Consider the following 25,351-nt stretch of genomic DNA (forward strand, 5'->3'; position numbering starts at 1 on the left):
ATTTCTGCAGTTTGTAAATAGAGTTGCTTGTTAATTGATGTTTTTTTCAAAGTATTCATAAATTAGGCTAAGCCAAAAATAAAATATAATGTTGTTAAAGCAACTAGGCTAATGGAGGCAATGCTTCTTTCGAAACAATAAATAAATACTGCTTTACCATAAACACTAAGCCCTGTTTTACAAGGAAAACATTGAAACTGAAATAACAACTTCAACAATAAAAAAAAAAAAAAAAAATACTTTGTATGGCATCAAAGAACAGATCTCATAGTTCCAAAATGTTTAACTTTCTGATGAATTAGACGGAAGTTAATTAAAACAGTAGGCTAGTAAATCATTGCTTTAGAATCATTGCTTTGTGGGTGTCTTCTTACACTCTCCATTTATGCTGCAATGCTGCCCCACAGAGGTGAGATGTAATCAGACAGCTGGTTAGATCACTTCACTTGCATAAACTGCTTAGACTAGTCTTACAAGTTAGCCTAGTGTTGGTGTTTCATATCAGGGTAAAATTACTGCATGACTATAGCCTAGCTACTTGGGAAAAACGATGTCGAATAATGATAATAATTTACTGTCAGAAAATAGGGTAGGCCTACAGGTCAATTTCTTAACAATTAGATTACAAATGCTGTGGTTGTTCCTTCACTTGGTTATATTTACACCTTAAGGAACTAATATGTAGGCTACCATTTTGGGGTAAATAAGGTAGGCCTACAAACGTGTTTCAAAATGTCAAGGTCCATTGTACCACTTCTACAAACAAAGGTACAAGCACTTGTGTGACTGAAGGTTGACAGGAGGTGGGTGGTTCAAGCCGAGACTGCCAAACCATGCAAATGCATTATGAAATTCTCGCACCTTTATACAAGAGACAAGAGCTTTTTAAAAATAAATAAATAAATAAAATCAATTAGTAAAAAAAAAAAAAGCAAGAAAAAAGTTGTTTTTAAAAAAAACAACAACTTAAAAGTGGTTACAGAAAGTTTTTATAATTATTCCAAGCTCTCTCTCTCTCTCTGTATATCTATCTATATCTATATATATATATATATATATATGTATATATATATAGGCCTACATGCGTCTAGCCTTTCGAATTCAAATGTAGCCCGCGTGACCGCGTGAGCAGCAGCATGGGCGGGACGACGGTTAGAAGACGGCCCGATGGCTCAGTTCAGACGACAGAATATCTTATCCTAAAAATAAAAGAGGCTGGGATATAATTATAGATGAATCACAGAAATTAAGAGGTATGTTTAATTCTTGTTAAAATCAGTTGTTATTTATTTTTTTTTTTCTGAAACACCCCGCATTTTATTTTGTGTATTTTGTCCAATTTTGTCGTGCCCTCCCGCCAAAAATACGTGACTTGGTATTAAAACCAACATGTTTTCCTGTTTAAGATTATTAATGTTATTAGACCAGAAATGTCGGAGGTTAACTTTTAGACTCTTTGGCCCGGTTTCACAGACAGGGCTTAGCCTAAACCAGGATTAGGCCTTAGTTCAATTAGGACATTTAAGTAGCTTTTATAAACTTTAACTAGAAAAAAAAAAAAAAAAAAAAAAAAACTGGTGTGCATCTTGAGACAAAACAATGACACTGACATATTTTAAAATATGTCAGTAAAAGTTGCTTTCAGTTAAAACAGCTTAAACATGCATTTTAGTCTGGGACTAGCTTAAAGGGTTAGTTCACCCAAAAATAAACATGAAAATAATGTCATTTATTACTCACCCTCATGTCATTCTCCACTCCTAAGACCTTCGTTTATCTTCGGAACACAAATTAAGGTATTTTTGATTAAATCCGATGACTCACAAGGCCTGCATAGGTACTTCCTCTCTCAAGATCCATAAAGGTACTAAAAACATATTTAAATCAGTTCATGTGAGTACATTGGTTCTACCTTAATACTATAAAGCAACGAGAATATTTTTTGTGCGCCAAAAAACAAACAAAAAAATGACTTTTTTACAATATCTAGTGATGGCCGATTTCAAAACACTGCTTCATGAAGCTTCGGAGCTTTACGAATCAAATCAGTGATTCGGTGCGCCAAAGTCACGTGATTTCAGCAGTTTGGCGGTTTGATATGTGATCCAAATCACTGATTCGACTCAAAAGATTCATAACGCTCCGAAGCAGTGTTTTGAAATCGGCCATCACTAGATATTGTTAAAAAGTCATTATTTTGTTTTATTGGCGCACAAAAAAATATTCTCGTAGCTTTATAATATTAAAGGGATAGTTCACCCAAAAATGAAAATTTGATGTTTATCTGCTTACCCCCAGGGCATCCAAGATGTAGGTGACTTTGTTTCTTCAGTGGAACACAAATGATGATTTTTAACTCCAACCGTTGCGGTCTGTCAGTCGTATAATGCATTGAAACGGTAACACCATCTATGAGAATAAAAAAAACATGCACAAACAAATCCAAATTAAACCCTGCGGCTCGTGACGACACATTGATGTCCTAAGACATGAAACGATTGGTTTGTGCGAGAAACCGAACAGTATTTATATATATATTTTTTTTTACCTCTAATACACCACTATGTCCAACTGCCTTGCGTATCCGGTTGGTGAGGTCTGAACGCGCTCTGACAACGAAAGTGATGTCTCGCGCCTATACTTCAATGAGTGCGTTCTAATTATACTAATTATACTAATTTCCTTGCTATTTAGAAAAAAATGTAATAAGGTAATTAAGGTAGCCAATAATGTGCTGTTTTTAAGTCAAATGACATTTGAATATCCCTTCAAAACTCTCTTTCCCACTGTGACCCTCACATGGAAGACTGTTGAAGTGCTCCAGAAATTGCTCTATTTACCTCGTTTCTAAACATCTCTTCTCAAGGGTGATTTTTCTCCTGCTATATTGGGAAATATGCGATTTCGGGTGCAGCCAAACTGTAAGATAAAATATTGAAGTCAATGAAGTGGCTAGATATTTTTTAAAAACACATTTTAAATTTACAGATCAAATATTCACTGTACCCCGTGCAAAACACATAAATAATTAGGGCCTGAGCACCGAAGGTGTGAGGACCCTATTGTAATTGCTCAGTCAGTTCTTCTTCTTCTCCGAAACAAATCGCTTTTTAAGGGCCTAAACATGCTCAAAAACTTTGCAGAAACTTTGTACACGTGTAAATTTCAATTAAGCGCCCTTCGCGCTATGTTTCACGTACAAGTATGAAATTCGGTACACACATGTAACAGCCCAATACCTACAAAAAAGTCCCTGGTACGAAATTTGAAAACCCAACAGGAAGTGAGATATTTTGAATTTTCTCAGCAAAATTTTTGCAGTTTTTGCCATTTCCAGATGTTGTACTTTAACGAACTCCTCCTAGAGATTTTATTAGATAAACATCATATTTGGTCAGTCTAATCTAAAGGCCTTTGCGATGTTAAATTGCGAAGATCTAGAGTTTTTGCTGAAGGGCGTGTCCGTGGCGGCCTGACAAAGTTTGATGTTTCACCATGAAACTGGAAGTTGTTGGGCATACAATGTCCGATCTGCCCCAAACTTCACATGTTTTATTAGAGTCCTGGCCTGAACACATCTACATGACAATATTCAGTTACAGCCAGTAAAGTAAATATTAAATAATAAATATAAATAAATATAAATCCTTTATTTATGTGGTAGAAGAAAAAAGTAAATTCATTACATGGAATGAACAGAGATTTTTTTGCTTTCTGAATGCAACTTTATTTTTTGATGATGGAATGAGAGATGGAACAAGAATGGGATTACAGATTATTTCCAAATTTGCCAGTTTTATTTACAAAGAGTTTGCTTCAAGAGGGCTGCCATCCTTAATAATAAGTACAAGAAGAGATACACACATCCAAAACCAATCCTTTTTGACACTGTACGGTCAAGTATTTGTTCAAATCTTGCAGTCTCTATGGCGTCTAGTAGAGATGCTAAAGCTTAGCACAATGTGCTTACTCCTCATTTAAGTTCAGATAACTGACTGCTAAACAGCTCTCATTAGCACAAATGAACACATCCTCGTATACTTTTGCCAAAAGAAATCACATGGGCTACGTTATTATGCATCCACCCTTATCCTTGAAGGGGTTTTTGTCCTCAGGAACTCCTTTTATGAGAGGATCTTCTGCGGCTTGGGCCTCAACCCATTCACAAATCTCCTTTGCGGTTTTAGAAACCTGAGGAAAGAGGGAAAGTATGTCAGACGTGTGCCTCTTACGGGTACCTGAAAGCATTATCAAAATCTTTCATAAACAAAAATGCAAGGTGGCTATGTAAAGAGTGAATGACATATTTCTATGTGTTGCCCAATAAATCAGAAGGCAGAAGAACTTACTGGCTCTCTAGTGTTCTTAACCTCCTTCTGAAGTTGTTCCAGCTCCATTTTCAGGATCTCCTTATCAGACATATCCCGCGCCATCTTGCCCTGAGCAAAAAAAAGTTACACGGTCAAATGTTAAATCTATGACATTTGCACACTCTTTTTGTGTGTGTGTTTTATATGCATTTCCGAATACCTCAAAAAAGGATGAAAAATAATGTTCATTATGTAACGGGGGGAATGGGATTTAAATCCGAGCATGCAATAGCATACATGTGGTGATTAATATCTCAATATTTGTCCTTTAAGATTAAGTTACTGTATCACGACACATGGGACACATTCCAGTTAAACAGAAATGCTGATTAAAGGGTTAGTTCACCCAAAAATGAAAATTCTGTCATTTATTACTCACCCTCGTGTCGTTCCACACCGAGACCTTCATTCATTTTCGAAACACAAATTAAGATCTTTTTGATGAAGTCTGAGAGGTTTCTGTCTCTCCATAGAGATCAAACGCAACTACCACTCCAATTTCCAGAAAGGTAGTAAAGACATCATTAAAGTACTCCATGTGACTCCAGTGGCTTAAACTCCATTTTATGAAGCAATGTGAGTGCTTTGTGCAAAAAAAACATAATTTACCACTTTACTTACAAAAATAATGATCTGCAACGCACGTTCACGAGAGCAAGACACATGTGTATTGTGTTCAGACTTGCGCGTCAACTCAGCACACATGTGCGAGTGTCACGAGAGCACCACAACGCATGTGTGTTGTGTTCAGATTTGGGTGTCACATGTGCGGGTGTTCATGAGAGCATCACGACGCATGTGTTTTGTGTTCACGCGAGAGCTGGCATTGTTGCGTGAACACGCATGAACACGCTTTAGATAATATTATTTTGTAAATAAAGTGGTAAATTATGTTTTTTTTTTTTTTTTTGCACAAACAAAGCACTCATGTCGCTTCATAAAACTGAGTTTAAGCCACTGGAGTCACATGGTGTACTTTAATGATGTCTTTCCTACCTTTCTGGACCTTGGAGTGATAGTTGCATTGGATCTCTATGGAGAGACAGAAAGCTCTCAGAATCAAAAAGATCTTAAATTTGTGTTCTGAAGATGAATGAAGGTCTTACGGATGTGGAACAAAATTTTCATTTAAGTGTCACTGGATTAACAGGTTTTATTGTTCAGAAGTCAAGGTAGCAGAACAGGTTCGCATGATTTGTGTAATACTAAACTATTAATTTTGAAAAAGATCAACTGAGCCGCCGTAGTAAAGTTACTACTCTCTTGCTGCTTTAAAAAGACTGACTTTTAAAATATTTTTACAATAGATAAGTGAACAGCAGCACCAAACAGCTTAAACCTGTCACCCAACAAGTTACAAAACGTTCAATGCGCTTAGCGGTGTCATTGTTTGTTTCCAGAGATGATTTAGATGTAAATTTAAAAACTACTTGTCTTCTCTCATTAAATCATGATTAAGGTGTGAACAAAATTGCCAATATTAAGCTAAAATCAAATTGTATTACATTAAACATGTATATCATAAAAGCTTGGAATTTCATTTCTACCATAACTACAGTAACAAGGCCTAGATATTTATGTAATGGATTCTACCAAATGTAGTTAATGTCACCTAAAATGACGATATAATATTGTCAAGACCTTTTGACACAAGTAGTGTTTCCCAGATGAGCATGATAAAGTATTTTTAGTGTACATGGGCGCATTTACTACAGAGAAATATGCTAACCAATTAACCGTTGTGATAACTTATTTACATGGTTGTGCCATTAGGGTAAGAAGATTTTCCACTGCTCCAATTCACATTGATGTCATTCAGAAGATAGCATAGCATTACATCATTCACAATTCCTCATAACTTTTACTGTAATCACATAGTTACCTTTATCTGGCTGTATTGTTCTAATATACTCATATTGTCATTCATATTATTCACCGTTAGAATAGAATAGAATTTTTATGTATACATACAGATTTATCACCTTTAGGGCATTATGTTTCACTTACCTATCGGTCAGTGGGGCAGCCGATGGAGGGAACAGGTCACTCTCTGCACTTTAAGGGACCATGTACAGGGTTTGTGGTCTGGAGATGAACTGAGCGCTTCGGTCTGGTGCCGTTGCCTCTTCAGGATCACCTCCAGATGGTAAGAGGTGAGGGGGGGTGGAGACTGATCCCCAACAAGCACACTTCCTTCATCCAGATTTCTGATCAGCTTAAGCCATCTTGGTAATTAAGGAGGTCAAATCACCCTGAATCAGGGCAGAGCGGTTTATTTGTTAGTGTGTGTAGGCTGTTCTTCTTACAAGATTGTATTTTATGTAATGTCTTGTACCATGGAAAAATGTGGATATTGTACAAAGGATCTATGTGCATTTGATGTATTTAAGAGCTTTAGCATGGTTAAAGAAATTTTAGAGGTCAACATGTCACTGACCTTCTCTAGACAATTGAGTTAGTTTTGGATAAGAAGCAGGTGGTCTAGACATGACCGACTGAATGTTTAAACCAAATTATTAACAGTTATAAATTCAGTCATCCCAAAACACTTCTAGAACAACAAATAAGTGGTTGATTGAAATGAGGATAAATGATGACAAAATGCTTATGTACAGCTCTTATACATTATGCTTACATACACCTAATTCAATTTACACTATATTTACTCAATATTCCTCCAAGAAATTAGAAACAAATGTACAGTGCTCAGCGTAGTACACCCCCTTTGAAAAGTAACATTTTAAACAATATCTCAATGAACACAAAAACAATTCCAAAATGTTGACAAGATTAAGTTTAATATAACATCTGTTTAACTTATAACATAAAAGTAAGGTTAATAATATAACTTAGATTACACATTTTTCAGTTTTACATTTAGGGTGATGCAAAAATGAGTACACCCCACAACAAAAACTACTACATCTAGTACTTTGTATGGCCTCCATGATTTTTAATGACAGCACCAAGTCTTCTAGGCATGAAATGAACAAGTTGGCGACATTTTGCAACATCTATCTTTTTCCATTCTTCAAGAATGACCTCTTTTAGAGACTGGATGCTGGATGGAGAGTGATGCTCAACTTGTCTCTTCAGAATTCCCCAAAGGTGTTCGATTGGGTTCAGATCAGGAGCCACTGAATCACTTTCACCCTGTTCTTCTTCAGAAATCCAACAGTGGCCTTAGATGTGTGTTTAGGATCATTGTCATGTTGGAAAAGTGCACGACGACCAAAGGCACGGGGTGATGGTAGCATCTTCTCTTTCAGTATAGAGCAGTACATCTGTGAATTCATGATGCCATCAATGAAATGCAGCTCCCCGACACCAGCAGCACTCATGCAGCCCCACATAAGGACACTGCCACCACCATGTGTCACTGTAGGCACCATGCATTTTTCTTTGTATTCCTCACCTTTGCGATGCAATACAGTTTTGAAGCCATCAGTTCCAAAAACATTTATCTTGGTCTCATCACTCCAGAGTGTAGAGTCCCAATAGTCTTCATCTTTGTCAGCATGGGCCCTGGCAAACTCTAGGTGGGCTTTTTTGTGCCTGGGCTTTAGGAGAGGCTTCTTTCATGGACGGCACCCATGCATGCCATTCCTCTGCAGTGTACGCCGGATTGTGTCACGGGAAATAGTCACCCCAGTTTGGCTTTCTACTTCTTTAGATAAAACTTCTACTTCTTTTTCTTCAACCCTTCTCATCAGAAGACGCTCCTGTCGAGGTGTTAACTTCCATGGACGACCTGGACGTCTCTGTGAGATAGTTGCAGTTCCATCTTTTTTAAATTTTTGTACCACTTTTGCTACAGTATTCTGACTGATAAGTAAAGCTTTACTGATCTTCTTGTAGCTTTCACCTTTCTGGTGTAAAGAAATTATTTTCTTTCTCAGGTCTTGTGACATTTCTCTTCCATGTGGTGCCATTGCTGACAGCATGAAATGGGAAGAGGTTTTAACACCCTTTTATAGTCAACTTTCTGTTGGACACCTGTGTAATGAATAATTAGACTCACCTGTGGTTGAATTCTTGTTAAATTAGATATTTGTAGTCTAAAATTTAGCTTTGCTCCAGAGACTTTCAGTGGGGTGTACTCATTTTTGCATCACTCTAATTTGAGTAAAATTGAAAATTTTGTTCTCTAAGTTATATTATTAACCTTACTTTCATGTTATAAGTTAAACAGAAGTTATATAAAACTTAGTCTTGTCAACATTTTGGAAATCGTTTTTGTGATTAGTGAGATATTGTTTAAAATGTTACTTTTCAAAGGGGGTGTACTCATTTACGCTGAGCACTGTATTACTAAATTTCTGAAATTAAATATTTATTGTAAACAATATTTACTTAAAATAAATTTATTGATTAAATCATTTATTCATTATCCATTGACAAAATTGTTCTCAAAATAGGCAGTTAATCAGCCTGGCTGATATATCATCTCATCATATATAATAGCGATAACTGCCATGGTGACATAAGTAATCAATAAATTGTTTTAAATGCATGTTTTTCAAGGCAAGAAACACGAATACTGTGACATCTAATCTCTCTTTACAGAGGCACAGACCAGTAATATGTGACTGTTGACATGGAGGTCTCCTTGATCCAGTCCCTTGTCCCGTAGTACAATCCACCTGTAGGTGAGTGTAAGATGACAAGTCACACCATTTCAAAGCATTTTAAATAAAATCAGAATGTTGTGATATACATAATGATGGAGAAATGCAAATGTTGACCTACAGTCTAAAAGAGCTTATATTTGGTCTTTTACCTGTGTGATGTCTACGCCAATTAAAGGCCTCATCTGAGTGATCTGTTATCCTGGAGACAAGCCTCTTGTCTTAAATGCGTCACCTTAGCTAATCCCATCACAAGGTCTTGACTGTCTTAATCCATGAGATTAGACTCAAAGATGTCACTCTCACTCTTGATTTTCACTATGAAATATAGAGCAAGGTTATTTATTTCCTCTTCCTGCTTGCTTTTTGTTATTCTTAGATTGTTTATAAATACCTGTAGAATGCATTTCCTTGCTAATAACATAATTTTCCAAATTTTATGAAGAGACTCGATCGCTTTATATGATATTGCTGAAATATATCATATGACATAAATATAAGACAAAACCACATAAGGGGCTTTTTTTTTTGCCCAATATCTTGAATTTTAGGGGCATATTACATTCTTAGGCTTCCTCATGCATTCAGTCGTTGCCCTGCATCATGTTCATCACTAAGCAAAATGCTGTCTTCGGAGGATGCATTGCAAGGAAGGAAGGCATCAAGTCATGTCCGAATCCAATGTTAGCTTCACTTTCTGTCTATCACATTTTTCCCAAATATCTTTATTGCAAATTTGATGTTGATTTTATACAACAGTTCAATAAACAAGAAGTTAATATTGTTACATTTTAGACACAGTATGGTCTATTGTCTGTTTTTTCACTAACAAAAGTAGTTCCAAAATCCGTGTTTTTAACTAATCGAATTTAGTGACCCATTCATAAAGACAGTCTCACTTACTTCATTCCTGAATGAATCAATTATTTGAATGAATCGGCTGAATGAATATGCAATCAATATCAATAGGCAGACACTAAAAAAAATATTTTATAGAACTTATGACATTTACATTACATTTACATTTAATCATTTAGCAGACGCTTTTCTCCAGAGCGACTTACAAATGAGAACAATAGAAGCAATCAAATCAATATGAGTGTAACAGTAGGCAAGTGCCATGTCAAGTCCCAGTTATTCCAGCAAAGTGCTTGTAGCAAGTATTTTTATTTTATTTTTTTACATTTTTTATTTTTTTAAATAAATAGAGAGAAAGAATAGAAAAAGAAAAAGTAAGTGCTAATATTACTGGGTCAAGATGTGTCTTTAGCAGTTTCTTGAAAATGGCTAAAGACACAGCTGCTTGGATTGATCTAGGCAGGTCATTCCACCAGTAGGGAACAGACAAGGAAAAGGTCCTTGAGAGTGATTTTGTGCCTCTTTGGGATGGTACCACAAGGTCAGCCGTGAAATAAAAGTTCAAACTCTACGCTCGCACAGGGCAAGTTACATTAAACGTCATGCTTATGTATTTATTTTGAAGCTCTTCATATAAAGCATTCTTGTGTTTAGGGTAACTTAGGCTGTGCACTTCTCCCACAGCAGGTCACTCTGTCTTCTGTTATTTTTCAGGTGCATTTTGTCCATTGAAATGCTTTTTTCACTTCTGTAAAGTGACTGCCAGATGTTATCTGTTCACAGCGCACAGATGTGATTAATCGATAATCAGATTTGTTGTCCATTATTTTCCAAAATGATCAGTACTTAATACTAATCAGTACTTGATACAGTTGAGATAATTCTTAAAGAAATGGTGGGCCAGTTTTCTCTCCTCTTCAAGTTTCCCTTGAGTCCGGTATGAGTCATATTGGTTCTGTTCTCGATGTGTCTGGTGACCGATAGAAAGACCCTTGCATGATACAACCAGCAGTTTTCCAAGAGCATCAATGAAGAACTCTGGAATAAAAAAATACATGGAAATAAAAAGGATTGATGGAGATGAGAAGAAAAGGAAGAATTAAATGTGCTAGGAATCAATCAGTGAAGATGTTTTACTAAGGTAAAATTTGGAATGCTTACCGGTGTGTCCAACTCTTTTAAGGAATGGGTCAAAGCCAATTCTTCGCACTGCTTCAGTCCTCCCCAAGAAAAAATTAGTGACACCATCCACAAAAAAGCATCCGTTATAGCCTGAAAGTGGCTGATGAAACCCTCCTTTAATACGCCTTAAACAGCCACCTTCTTTTTCGGTTCCCTCATCATACTCAAGAATGAAGTGGAACTGGTCACCTGAGACCTCACCACCAACCTAACCAGAGAAAAAGAGCTTGTTTAACAATGCTGTATTGCTCCAAGACTTTTCACCCCCCCTAAAGAATATCCTTTCATACTTACAACATCTAGATCTGGAATTGCTTCCATAATCTCCACAAAACTCTCGATCCGTGTCTCCTTCAAGAACACAAAGTCATCATCAACCCACAGGAAGTATTTAGTTGTGAGTTGGGATAGAGCCAGATTTCTGCCTGCAAACCAGCCCTGAGGAACCAAATAATCATCAGCAGTGATTAGTTTCCAGGTAATCTACACTTGTGTGACATACAGCATTAGATCAATTGAAGCGGTGGGGCAGAAGTGTGTACCTGTGCAGGAGGCATGATGTAGTGCTCTATGTTGTTTCCAGACACATCCTCAGGCTTCAGGCTGTCATCTGCAATAATGATCTTGATATTTGGATAAAACTTCCGGATACTCTGGATGAGGACTTTCAGCTCCTTATACCTCAGAAATGTCTTGGTAATTACGGTCACTTTTGAGTTGATATCTGAATGGCAAGAGAGAGAAATAGGTGCATTTCATTAGCAGGTTTTACAAACTTTATAGATGTTTAGGTATATTATAACAAGGATATTTGAAGCCATGGTAGCATGCTGTTTTGTAGTGTTTTAATTAGTGTGTTGTGGTCTTACCTTTTCCGGGGTCATAAAGAACAGGAACTATTGGTCTCCTAATCATGATGGGAAACATGGCCTCATGGTTCTCAAAAGAGAAATGAACTAAGGAAAGAAGACATTTATTGTAATTTGGCCACGTTCACACAGCAACAGAATATAGTTATTGATTACCTCATAAGAAACTTTCTCAGTCTTAAATTTGTCATTTCTGGCGGATTAGTTCATCTGGTTTCCATATTAGTTAATGGTAGTAGCTGAAGTGTTAATGTAGTACTACTCAGTTGTCCTGCGTTATTTCCTCATCTATTAATGATGGACCATTACTCTAAAGTGTTACCATTAATCTTCTTATCACTGTGTGTTTGAGCAACACACTTTACATACTGTAAGAGTCTCTCCTGTACATTTATATACAGACAGCCCTTACCCATGTCAATTGTTTTAATATGATAGATGGTACTGGTGTATGTCACTCTAGACAGCAAATCATTGAGTTGTGTGAGGTCACTGGATGAGATGTGTAGTTCACTCTGACCCTGTCCATCCACCTGCTGTTCATCCAGAACATCCTCCACCGAAAACACTCCACTCTTTACACTCAAAGACACCTGCAGACAACAGTGTGTTTAAAGGATTAGTTCACCTTAGAATTAAACATTCCAGGATTTTTCTCCTTATAGTGGACTTCAATGTCTACCAACGGGTTGAAGGTCCAAACTACAGTTTCAGTGCAGCTTCAAAGCGCTCTACACGATCCTAGACGAGGAAAAGGGACATATCTAGCGAAACAATCGGTCATTTAAAAAAAACAAACAAATGTATATACTTTTTAACCACAAATGCTCATCTTGCACTAGCTCTGCGATGCGCCACGCATTACGTAATCATTCTGGAAAGGTCACGCGTGATGTAGACGAAAGTGCCGCTGTAAAGCAGTAATCCATGTCATTCCATGTCATCAACTTCAAAATCATAGTTTTACCTTTTTTTTTTTTTTTTTTTTTTGTAAAGGCCATTTGACTTAGTCTTTGCACTTAACACTTGCTCGGTAATTCTGCCTATAGTACGTCATGCGTGACCTTTCCAACGTGATTATGTATCACGTGGCGCATCACAGAGCTAGTGCAAGACAAGCATTTGTGATTAAAAAGTATCTAATTTTGGGGGGGGGTTTAGAAAATGACAGATCTTTTTGCTAGATAACACCCTTATTCCTCGGCTGGGATCGTGTAGAGCCCTTTGAAGTTGCATTGAAACTGCAATTTGGACCTTCAACCCGTTGGTTGCAGTTTAGGTCCACTATATAGAGAAAAATCCTGGAATGTTTTCCTCAAAAACCTTAATTTCTTTTTAACTGAAGAAAGAAAGACATAAACAATCTTCGATGACATGGTGGTGAGTAAATTATCAGGAAATTTGAATTCTAAGTGAACTAATCCTTTAATGCAAATGTAAGTTTAGATCTAGAATAGAATCTGAATTCACCTGTCTTAAAATTTTGCATTAACATGCATTTAACAGTTAAATAGTACTTAATGGTGAAAACAGGATTCTAAAGTGCACGCATACTTAATGAATATATCATACTAGGCCTTTTAAAATTTTACTTAAGAAAAAAAAAAACAATCACAAAGGGCATTGTTTGATCAAGGTTAAACCAACCTTGTACACCTCCCTCTTGTTAGTTGTTACCCTTCTTTTTTGTGTTTGAAGAGCGAGACCTGAAATTATGATAGAAAAACAATTCACTTAAAAAAATCAAAGGAAAAAAAATACTTCTGTAACATTTTTAAAGGTATAATAAAGGGTTAGTTCACCCAAAAATGAAAATAATGTCATTTATTACTCACCCTCATGTCGTTCTACACCAGTAAGACCTTTGTTCATCTTCAGAACACAAATTAAGATATTTTTGATGAAATCCAATGGCTCAGTGAGGCCTCTATTGCCAGCAATGTCACCGAACCTCTCAAGAACCAGAAACGTACTCAAAACATACAGTTGCAAGAAAAAGTATGTGAATCACTTGCAGAATCTGTGAAAATGTTAATAATTTTAACAAAATAAAGGAGATAATACAAAATGCATGTTATTTTTTATTTAGTACTGTCCTGAGTAAGATATTTTACATAAAAGATGTTTACATATAATCCACAAGACAAAAAAATAGCTGTATTTATTAAAATAACTGGGGTGTTGATAGCGTGCAACATGAACATCTCACGTTACTGTCTGTGTTTAAACTAAACTCATTTAAACCTTGCCAATTTAAACATTCATCCGTAAGACGCGAAAGAGAACTCTTTCAAGTCTTGCACCTCACACAAAAATTATGTCAAATTGCCCATCTTAGTGAGTATCCTAACAAACATAGTAGGTTATGTCTTGAGAAATTGAGACAGACAACGCATGTGTATCAGAATCATGTGGATCTTCGAATTATGTCTTAAAGGGACAGCAGTCTAATATTCCTGCTCTCTGTGTTTTTAATGTTAATCAAATGACATAAGACGAAGAAATCACTCACTACTCTTGACTGAATAGCTTTTGTAACTTCAATAATGTTTAATCTTTATTTAATTCATTCAAAGAAGTTTATATGCAGTGTTATTTTATATTTGATTACTTTACTCAAATTCTGTACATGAAAGCTGTTAGATACCTGAAAAACATTGTTTATTTTATTTGTATCTTAGCTCCCATGTATTATTTGTGCTGTTTCTTGTAGTTAGATTATTTGTTTTTATTTTCTTTTATTTGACAATCGTCTATTTTTTTTACTGAACATAGCACATACCGAACTGTACTGAAACCGTGACCCTAAAACTGTGATAAAAACCGAACCGTGAGTAATCTGAACCATTGCACCCCTAGTAATTAATGACATAATTTTCATTTTTGGGTGAACTAACCCTTTAAGTTACTGCTAAGCAACATGGTGAGGTTGTGCCCAGTTAAAAAAACATTCCTAAACAGGATTCAGTTAACAGGAAAAAATATACCTGGTATCAAACTTTTCTGCAGAGGAGCTACCCTGAAACCAGTAGGATACTGGAGAGGGCAGTTGGCTTTGGCAATAAGAATTTTTACGTTTGTCTTCATCCTAAGAAAAACACAAGAATACCACTATAATGAGTTTATATACCAAAGTTTATAACTACTGCTAAAATACTATGGAAGTCAATGGCTACCGTCAACTGTCTGGTTACTGACATTCTACAAAACATCTTTTGTGTTCAAAAGAAGAAAGAAACTCATATAGGTTTGAAACAACTTGAGGGTGAGTAAATGATGACAGAATTGAATAGGGATGCACCGATATACAATTTTTTACTAATACCAATAACGGATAATTCTTTATATTTGAAAGCCGACAACTGATATATTGGCAGACAAATCTAAATCCAAATTTTTATATAATTTTTGAGAGCCTAATTATAAAAACAAAAGTCTCACCATTAAAAGCTATGTCCCAAGCAAAAATCAAACATATACAGTACAGTATCCCAGTTTGAACCAGTTTGTTTTAAAAATTGATTTTACACTCCTACGGCCTACGTTCTTTATCAAAACATACAAAAAAATCTATTGCCTTACAAATAAATAAAATAATGCCTAAACAATGGAAACAAGTCACTGGACAACATTTATGTAGCCTATAAAGAATCACAATGCATGTGCCATGGATAAATATAATGGAATAGCCTCTGCACAGACAATAATGAAATGATTTTAATTAAATCACATTGTTGATGAAAATGAAGCGAGAAACATAAAATTGCTACTTATTAATAATGCATCAATGTTTTTGAAAAAGAAACATCTAAAATTAATACTACTGTTATAAATAACAGCATTGCTGTTTGAGCTGCATGAGCTGAAGCTGAAGAGTCAGTGAACACTGGAAACTGAAGCGCAGTTAGCAGGTTAATTTATTAACTCAAAGAAATGCATTAAATTTAAGATTAATCATATTTATACAACATATACATAATATTACAACTTATATCTGCACAAAATGCCAAAAAAAAAAGAGTGAACTTGAACTAAGATACATGCTGTCACGAATACGGCTCCCGCGGCTCCTCCTCCCGGCCGCCGGAGGGAGCCATCACCTGAGTTCTGAGTCACTTCCTTGTGGACTACGTTACCCATAGGCCCTCATTCCTGGGACTGATTGCACACACCTGCATTACATCACACTCACACTATTTAAGACGCACACACGCATCCATACACTGCGAAGTCTTGATTTGCCCCGGTGATCACTACTGAGCGTTTTCTTGTGGACTGTTATCTTGCTATCGATTGGACTGTTTATCATTTGTGAACCTCTGCCGCCTGCCTTGAACCTTGCCTGTTTCCTGGATTACGTTTGTCTGCCGCCTGCCTCGACCCAAGCCTGTCCCTGTTTTCTGCTACTGTCTTGCCCTTGTCTGCCTTGTGCTTTGTTGTCACAATAAAGAAACTGCAAATGGATCCTCACGCTGTCAGCCCTTCATTACAGAAGACTTCGCCATCAAACGATCCAGCAGTTCTCCTGCAAATCTCCACCGAACTCTCAGCACAGGCCTCTCAGCTTGCCGCGCACCAGCACCAGCTGACTCGTCTTACGTTACCCTGCAAAGCCTGCGGCTTCCCTCTCCTGAAGCCATCACGCCGCCTCCCGCTATCAATGTGAGTCAAGCGTTTACTTCTCCACCCGCTGTAAATCCACGCCTCGCTCTACCCGAGAAATTCGACGGCAGTCCAGCCAAATGCAGGGGCTTTCTTCTTCAATGTTCTTTGTTTATAAACCAGCAGCCTTCGCTGTATCCCAACGATACCAGTCGGATATCGTTTGTATGCTCCCTACTCATGGGCAAAGCACTTGACTGGGCCACAGCAGTATGGAGAGAAGATAGCTCTGTGTTCCCCACGTTTACGGCCTTTCTGCAAAGCTTCAAGGAGGTGTTCGAACATCCAGAGGGCGGCAAGAGCGTCGGCGATCAGCTGCTTTCCCTAAACCAAGGTAAATCTACCGCCGCCGAATTTGCATTGCAATTTCGCACATTGGCCGCACAAACTAACTGGGTGGAGGATACACTGAAATTACTGTTTCGCAAGGGCCTGTCTCTGGAGCTTCAGGCCGAGCTCGCTTGCCGTGACGAGGGGAGATCGCTGAACGCGTTCATTGAGCTGGCCATTCACATCGACAACCTCATCCGAGGCCGACGACCCGTTCGCCAACTCACGCCAACCTCTGCCGTTCCTGAGCCCATGCGACTCGGATATACTCCCCTCCTTCCAGAGGAACGAGAGAGAAGGCGCCAGCTGCATTTATGCCTATACTGTGGCCAGGCAGGACACATCAAGCTCAACTGTCCCATTCGACCCAATGCTTCTAATCCCAAAGCGGTGAGTTCAGCCCAACATGTCGACTATTTGCCCAACTGCCTTAAAATCCCCATCCAACTGACCAGTGACATTCAAACTATATCTACCTATGCTCTTCTGGACTCTGGTGCAGCAGGCAATTTCATGTCAGACACATTCATCCGTCAACACAATATACAATTAACCAACTGCAACTCTTCATTAACAGTGGAGGCGCTAGATGGGAAACCTATAGGAGGAGGAAGAGTGGCGCACATTACCTCAGCGCTGGGTCTACAAGTCGGGGCGCTGCACCATGAGCAAATTCAGTTCTACGTCATACATTCACCTAACAACCCTATCATCCTCGGATTACCTTGGCTTCGAACACACAATCCGCATATTTCCTGGAAGGAGGGTCAGATCGTCCAGTGGGACCCCGCCTGTCATCATCGCTGTCTGAGTCCCGTTACGCCATTACCCCTCCATACCATCTCTGTCGACAAGACCCCAACCGACCTCGAACCTGCTGTACCAGCCGAATACACAGATGTGACCATCGCTTTCAGTAAGTCCAAATCCACGGAACTACCACCTCATCGCCCCAGTGATTGTGCAATCAAACTATTACCCGGTACCACTCCGCCCAAGGGCAGGATATTCCCTTTGTCACAGCCCGAGGATGCAGCCATGAGATCTTACATTGAGGAGGAGCTGGCTAAAGGATTCATTCGGCCCTCAACATCACCAGCTGCATCCGGGTTCTTCTTTGTCAAGAAGAAAGACGGCGGTCTACGACCCTGCATTGACTATCGCGGCCTGAATGACATCACTGTAAAATTCCGCTATCCGCTACCACTGGTCCCTGCAGCCCTCGAACAACTACGTCAAGCCAAGTACTTCACCAAGCTGGATCTACGCTGCGCATACAACTTGATTCGCATCAGGGAGGGTGATGAATGGAAGACCGCTTTCTCCACTGCCACTGGCCACTACGAGACCCTTGTCATGCCCTTCGGCCTGTCCAACAGTCCCTCAGTCTTTCAATCCTTCATCAATGATGTCTTCCGAGATATGCTCAACCGCTGGGTCATCGTGTACATAGACGATATTCTCATTTATTCCAACTCCTACGACGAACACATTCAACACGTTCGAGCGGTGCTGCAACGTCTAATACAACACAAACTTTATGCCAAGGCTGAGAAGTGCAAATTCCACCGCACCTCAACATCCTTCTTGGGCTACGTCATCAGTCGAGATGGAGTGGCAATGGACGATAGCAAGGTAAAGGCGGTGTTAGAATGGCCACAACCACGCACACTAAAGGAGCTACAGCGGTTCCTGGGGTTTGCCAATTTCTACAGGCGGTTCATCAGAAACTTCAGTGGGGTTGCCGCTCCCCTAACGTCCATGACTAAACGCCAATCTTCTCGACTCGTCTGGTCACCCGAAGCAATAAGTGCGTTCCAGGAATTGAAGGAACGTTTTACGTCAGCACCCATCCTACGTCACCCAGACCCCAAGCTTCCCTTCATCGTGGAGGTGGACGCCTCCAGTACTGGCATTGGCGCAATCCTTTCCCAAAAGCAAGGTAATCCGGCCAAGATGTTCCCCTGTGCCTTCTACTCTCGCAAACTATCAGCGGCAGAACGTAACTACGATGTGGGCAACCGAGAATTACTCGCGATGAAGGCGGCGCTGGAGGAGTGGCGCCATTGGCTGGAGGGGGCAAGACACCCGTTCACTATTCTCACTGACCACAAAAACTTGGAGTACCTGCGCTCAGCCAAACGCTTGAATCCACGACAGGCAAGATGGGCAATGTTCTTCACACGCTTCCACTTCACTGTTACTTACAGACCCGGCTCCAAGAATGTCAAGGCGGACGCACTATCAAGGCAAGCGGAGGAAACAGGACGGAGTGAGGGTACTGAAAACATTCTGCCTGAAGCCTTGTTACTCGCTCCAGTACAGTGGGATGTCATGACGGAAATTTCACAACTCAACGAGCAAACCGCACCCCCAGTAGCATGCCCTCCAAACCGCACCTTCGTCCCCAGTCAGCTCAGGGATAAACTACTCCATCAAGTCCATGATTTCCCGAGTTCTGGCCACCCAGGCATCACAGCAACGTTGCAACTCCTCCAAAACCAGTTCTGGTGGGAGACCATGCTCGCGGATGTCACTAAATTCATCAACAACTGCATCGCCTGTCAAACCACCAAAACCTCACGTCAAGTTCCTGCCGGTCTGCTTCAACCTCTTCCCATTCCCCAACGTCCTTGGTCCCACATTGCAATCGACTTTGTCACGGATCTCCCCGAATCCCAGGGCCACACCACAATTCTCACAGTCGTCGATCGCTTCTCCAAAGCATGCCGCTTACTGCCACTACCCAAACTACCCACAGCTCTAGAGACCGCTGAACTCTTGTGCAACTCGGTCTTTCGTTTCTACGGCCTGCCGGAGGATATAGTGTCGGACAGGGGTCCTCAGTTCACCTCCCGTGTCTGGGCCGCCTTCTTCAAGCAGCTCAATGTTAACATCAGCCTTACCTCTGGGTACCACCCCGAATCCAACGGCCAGACTGAACGCTTGAATCAGGAGCTGACACGATTCCTCCGCACCTACTGCCATCAGAACCAGGCCGACTGGAGCCGATATTTAATGTGGGCGGAGTATGCTCAAAATTCCTTACGGAAACCTGCCACCGGAATCACACCCTTCCAATGCGTGTTGGGCTTCCAACCACCTCTCTTCCCCTGGTCAGGGCAACCATCTGACTTGCCCTCAGTCACAGAGTGGATGCGTCGTAGCGAGGAGACCTGGGATCTGGCTCATCACCATCTCCAGCGCGCTGTAAGGCGACAAGAGACTCAGGCAAACCGGCATCGACGTCCCAATCCTCACTACTACGTGGGACAGTGGGTCTGGCTGTCCACCAAGGATCTTCGCCTCCGACTTCCATGCCGCAAGCTCAGTCCCAGGTTTGTAGGGCCTTTTCAAATTCTTAAACAAATCACTCCTGTATCATTTCGACTCGATTTGCCTGCTAATTATCGTATTTCTCCCACCTTCCATGTATCTTTGCTGAAACCCTCCGGGGGTCCGAGAGAGGAGCCAGTGGGAGCTGAGACCCGCAACCCCCCACCCCTGATCATCGAAGGCGAGGAGGCTTATAAGGTTCGAGAACTGCTCGATTCCAGGCGCCGGGGTGGAAGGCTACAATATCTGGTGGACTGGGAGGGGTACGGCCCGGAGGAGCGATCTTGGGTCAACAGGGATGATATTCTGGACCCATCTCTTTTTGAAGAGTTCCATCGGACGCATCCGGAGAGACCGGCCCCTCGTCCACGTGGTAGACCTCGGCGCCCACTCCCTCGCGTCTGGAGCCGCTCGCAGGGGGGGGGCTCTGTCACGAATACGGCTCCCGCGGCTCCTCCTCCCGGCCGCCGGAGGGAGCCATCACCTGAGTTCTGAGTCACTTCCTTGTGGACTACGTTACCCATAGGCCCTCATTCCTGGGACTGATTGCACACACCTGCATTACATCACACTCACACTATTTAAGACGCACACACGCATCCATACACTGCGAAGTCTTGATTTGCCCCGGTGATCACTACTGAGCGTTTTCTTGTGGACTGTTATCTTGCTATCGATTGGACTGTTTATCATTTGTGAACCTCTGCCGCCTGCCTTGAACCTTGCCTGTTTCCTGGATTACGTTTGTCTGCCGCCTGCCTCGACCCAAGCCTGTCCCTGTTTTCTGCTACTGTCTTGCCCTTGTCTGCCTTGTGCTTTGTTGTCACAATAAAGAAACTGCAAATGGATCCTTACGCTGTCAGCCCTTCATTACACATGCTAGTCAGAATGTTTAACCCCTTGTTGTGGAATGCGCTCTTCCCGGATACACGCTGAAAGATGGCAACTAAACCTAAAGAATTCCCCGCATTTTATTATTATACTGTTCTCTTTATAATGTTATGTTATATGACAGTCCCAATCATAGTTATTAATGTTGTGAATTGCTGTTTGAGCTGTGTGCGCTGAAGCTGAATGAACACCGGGAAACTAAGAGCTTTGCTAGCGGGTTTTTTAACTCAATGAAATGCATTCTATATGAGATTAATCACAAAATTTATATACAAAATAAACATAATATTACAACTTATATCTGCACAAAATGACGCGAATGCACAAGTGAACTTTAACCAAGTTACATACTAGTCAGAATGTGTAACTCCTGTTGTGGATGCGCTCTTTCCCGCAACAACAAGTTGAAACACAGCAACTAAACCCAAAGAATTCACAACGTTTTATTTCAGTAGTGTTCTCATTATAATGTTATACAATATGACAGTCCCAATCGTAGTTATTAATGTTGTGCATTGCTGTTTGAGCTGCATGTGCTGAAACTAAAGATGATCACCGGCGCACTTTACTACCGTGTTAATTGTTAACCAAATGCATCCTATATGAGCTAAATTAGATATATACACAAACTAAACATAACATTAAAATTTACAATTACACAAAACATAAGGCTGCGAGTGCTCAAGTGAACTTATAGTCATGAAGGTGTAACTCCATTATGGATGCGCCCTTCCTCGAACTAAAATGGGCAAACAAAGAATTCACTGCATTCTTTTACAGTATTGTTTTCATTATAATTTTATGTAGCTTATATGACAGACTTGCGCTGCACATTGCACTTAACTGTATTTTGCTTTTTGAAGTGATTCCAATCATATTTCAAGAAATTCAAAACCATCATGGCGAACAGTGGCGCATCTGAAGCATCTCAGATGAAGAAAATAATACATTATTTATCTGCTTTAATATATTGGCCAATAAATTGGGTCAATAATGATAACATTAAAAAATTATCATATTTCGACCAATAACGATATGGAATTTTAATTTTTGGGTGAACTATCCCTTGACATGATGGTGCTGTTTTACAGGACTGTGGGTGAGATATAGAGAAATAAAGTTCAACCTGAGTTGATGTTGTTTGAACTCCTTTGCTCTTCGTTCAAGGATGTCATCTAGTTCATCTTTTGGAACAAATTGCTTGGTGAGTTCACCCACTTCACAAGAAACATTTGGCGTGGCCCAAGGTCCAAAGCTATGGTGTTCAGTTATACTATAAACATGACAAAAAGACCCCAGGTTAGGTAGACCATCTAAACTGGAGCTACTTAATATTAACTAACTATTGACAATTTACTTTGAGACGTCTTGCTCAGGACTGGCACTGTTGAACAGAATAAAGTCAAAAGATGTAGTCACTTTGCTAGGTTTGTTGACTTTGACCACATGTCGCAGGGTTTTGTTTTTTGTGCATCATTTCCACTCAAACTGCCGTTTCATAAAATGCAAAAAGTGTGAATATATTATTTAATTGTATTTAGTATACATCAAATGATATAATGCTATGAATTTAATGAGATTAAATTATGCTTAATAATGCTATGAAATTAATGAGGTTTGGCCATTTTATTTCAAAAACAAATAATTTGAAATGTGGTGGAAATGATATGTTATAATATTCATGACAAAGAAAAAGAATGAAAAAAATAGACAATAGTATAGTAGTGCATGTGCAGTACAGGCAAATCAATAGTGAGATTGTGAAAACTATGTTTTAAGGGAATGTTTAAAGTGCCTAAAAACACCACTGTTACTCTGAAATCATTGTGAATCATATTGAGAATTTTCTAAATAAAAAGAAATCAATCATCTTGTTAAGCCTGACTTCACGTGCCACGGTTTCCGGGTCCAAACGTTCTATCAGATGCCAAAAGCAAACAACGAACGGTGCTAATAGACACTCACATTGTGCTGTAATTAGGGCTGAAATGATTAGTCGACATTATCGACAACGTCGACAATAAAAAATTGTCGACAATAAAAAATTGTCGACAAATATTTTTGTTGTCGAATAGTCTTTTGATCTCATATGATCTATTTGAAGGACCTGCAATAACGCGGTTTGACCAGTGGGGCGCTGTAGAGCAATACTGTAATGCAGCCCTCCCGGATCAAATCCAATAGAAGAAGACACAGTGCTTCGGAGTGCATAGTGCAAACGAAGTCGAACCCGTAAAATGTGGGAGTTTACCATAGCATAAAACATAACGTTTAGCATAACTACAAAAAATGCTGTCATGCAGGGCCACCAGCTCTCATTCAAACTCACTGTTCGCCACACGTCCATTTTCTCATGCAGTGAAAGATACATAGCAGAGCATAGAGGACACAGACAGCGTGCCGACAGATAAGACAGATCAGGTTACTTTTGATATAAAACAAAGTCTTAACTTTTAAATTCTGTCAATTTTACTACGGGATTCAAACAATACATGTGGTTTTGGCGCTCTTTAATATCGCTGTAGCGCCTCCGGTCAAGCGGCATGTGAACCTATTATCTCTTCCTTTTTTCTGCTATTACAGCACGAAATAAACATGAATGAATATTAAAAAGTATGTTGAAAGATACAGTACAATTTACTGAAATGAATCCAGTTCTAATGTAATCACTTAATCAGAGTTTCAACCGCAGAAAGACATCAATAAAACAGCTTGGAAACAAATGTCACAAAATGTTACATTTACCTCAGGAAAGCCATTCAGTGACCATAAACTCGATAGTTTAAAAAAAGAATAAATCTAGAGAGGAGCATTTTTCAGAAATTTTTGCACAATATTACGTATTCATATTTTTACTCTTAAAAAGTTATTACAATTCCCAGACATAATAACACAGTACGTCATTTTAACAGTATTTTTTAACAAATTCATTAAAAATACACTTTCAAAAGCTGAAGTGATTTCCTTGTTTTAATTTTTAGTTAAAGTATAACTCAGTATTTTAACTAATTGCTAGTGGAATAATCCAACAAAGCATACTGATTAACCAGTATAATAATCGATGATTAGTCGATTAATCGTTCCAATAATCAGTAGATTAATCGATTATCAAAATAATCGTTTGTTGCAGCCCTAGCTGTAATACTACTGAAAAATCGTGACCCTGAAATCTGAGATGGCTAGACAGCAATTCATCTTTTATAAATCATCAAGATATTGGTGTCTGTGACGCCATCAGCCCGGAGACTATAAAGTACACTGTGAGTTTTTAAAACCTTAGCTTGAATGTATGATATGAATAAATAGTGCTCATAAACGGCTGTTGAGATAGTATTCTCAATTGAAACGAGTTGAGGCTTGGACCCGGAAACAGTGTTCATTATGTCACGACTTAAAGCGGAAGCGGATACAGACTGAGAGAAGAAAAGGACTGTACATGTACCGGGATGCTAGTATGTTTTTAATGACTTTCAACACTCCACTTTGTAATAAGTAAATGGTCAGTGTAGTACCAAGCAGGATGTAGCATCTGCACCTCATGATCGGGATGATCTGAAAGAACACTTACACAACATTAACAGTTACACTGCAAATCTCACACTTCTGTATAGGAATTTCACTTTAACACTTTAATGAACACTAAAAACACAAACAGAATGTGAGGCTTGGAATGACATGCAAGTGAGTAAATGATTTAAATTTTGGGTGACCTAACCTAAGTTAGTGTTATAGCTGACTGGCTATCAGAAACTACTGCGTCATGTAAACAGGGTGGACACACACTTTTCTAAGCTATATATATATATAATGCTCCTAAACACATACTTCTTGTTGTTTATGAAGGTGGATCTAACCTGATCTGTACTAAAAACTAATAGGAGTTCAGGCAACATCTTAGCATGAAAGCCATTAGACGAATCATTCTACGTAACATCATTGACATCGGTAAACACAAGTCACAACAAAAGCCATCTTTGCCGCTTCTATGTCATCATCTACCATAGGTCCAGGCTTTCTTTTACAAACTCATCCAAATGAATTAGCAAAATGAGAACCACACGTGGAAATCCGACAAATGTGAAATGTACTTACCAAGAGATGCCTTTTTTTTAGAAAAGCTATAAGGCGAAGTCTTTTCACGCATGCGTTGTGGTTGAGGCGATGTACCAAATACATATCATCTACCCCTTAGCATTCCTAAGCTCTCTTTCGAAAGATATGTGTA

At 39.3% G+C, this 25,351-nt stretch overlaps 2 protein-coding genes across 2 annotated transcripts; both read right to left on the reverse strand.

Annotated features, from left to right (window-relative positions):
- Positions 1 to 3,977: 3,977 nt before the first annotated feature.
- Positions 3,978 to 4,433, reverse strand: gngt2a (guanine nucleotide binding protein (G protein), gamma transducing activity polypeptide 2a). Its single transcript, XM_051888791.1, has 2 exons — positions 4,350 to 4,433; positions 3,978 to 4,191 (listed from the first exon to the last, which is right to left on the reverse strand). Exons 1-2 carry the CDS (start codon positions 4,431 to 4,433, stop codon positions 4,066 to 4,068), a joined length of 210 nt encoding a protein of 69 aa, XP_051744751.1. The 3' UTR covers positions 3,978 to 4,065.
- Positions 4,434 to 10,244: 5,811 nt separating this feature from the next.
- Positions 10,245 to 25,302, reverse strand: LOC127507361 (beta-1,4 N-acetylgalactosaminyltransferase 1-like). Its single transcript, XM_051884404.1, has 10 exons — positions 25,229 to 25,302; positions 22,253 to 22,399; positions 14,895 to 14,995; positions 13,555 to 13,613; positions 12,320 to 12,500; positions 11,908 to 11,994; positions 11,581 to 11,762; positions 11,333 to 11,476; positions 11,018 to 11,246; positions 10,245 to 10,894 (listed from the first exon to the last, which is right to left on the reverse strand). Exons 1-10 carry the CDS (start codon positions 25,300 to 25,302, stop codon positions 10,713 to 10,715), a joined length of 1,386 nt encoding a protein of 461 aa, XP_051740364.1. The 3' UTR covers positions 10,245 to 10,712.
- Positions 25,303 to 25,351: the final 49 nt, after the last annotated feature.

This window comes from Ctenopharyngodon idella, chromosome 3 (genome assembly GCF_019924925.1).
Source record: "Ctenopharyngodon idella isolate HZGC_01 chromosome 3, HZGC01, whole genome shotgun sequence".
In the NCBI taxonomy this organism is placed as follows: Eukaryota; Metazoa; Chordata; class Actinopteri; order Cypriniformes; family Xenocyprididae; genus Ctenopharyngodon; species Ctenopharyngodon idella.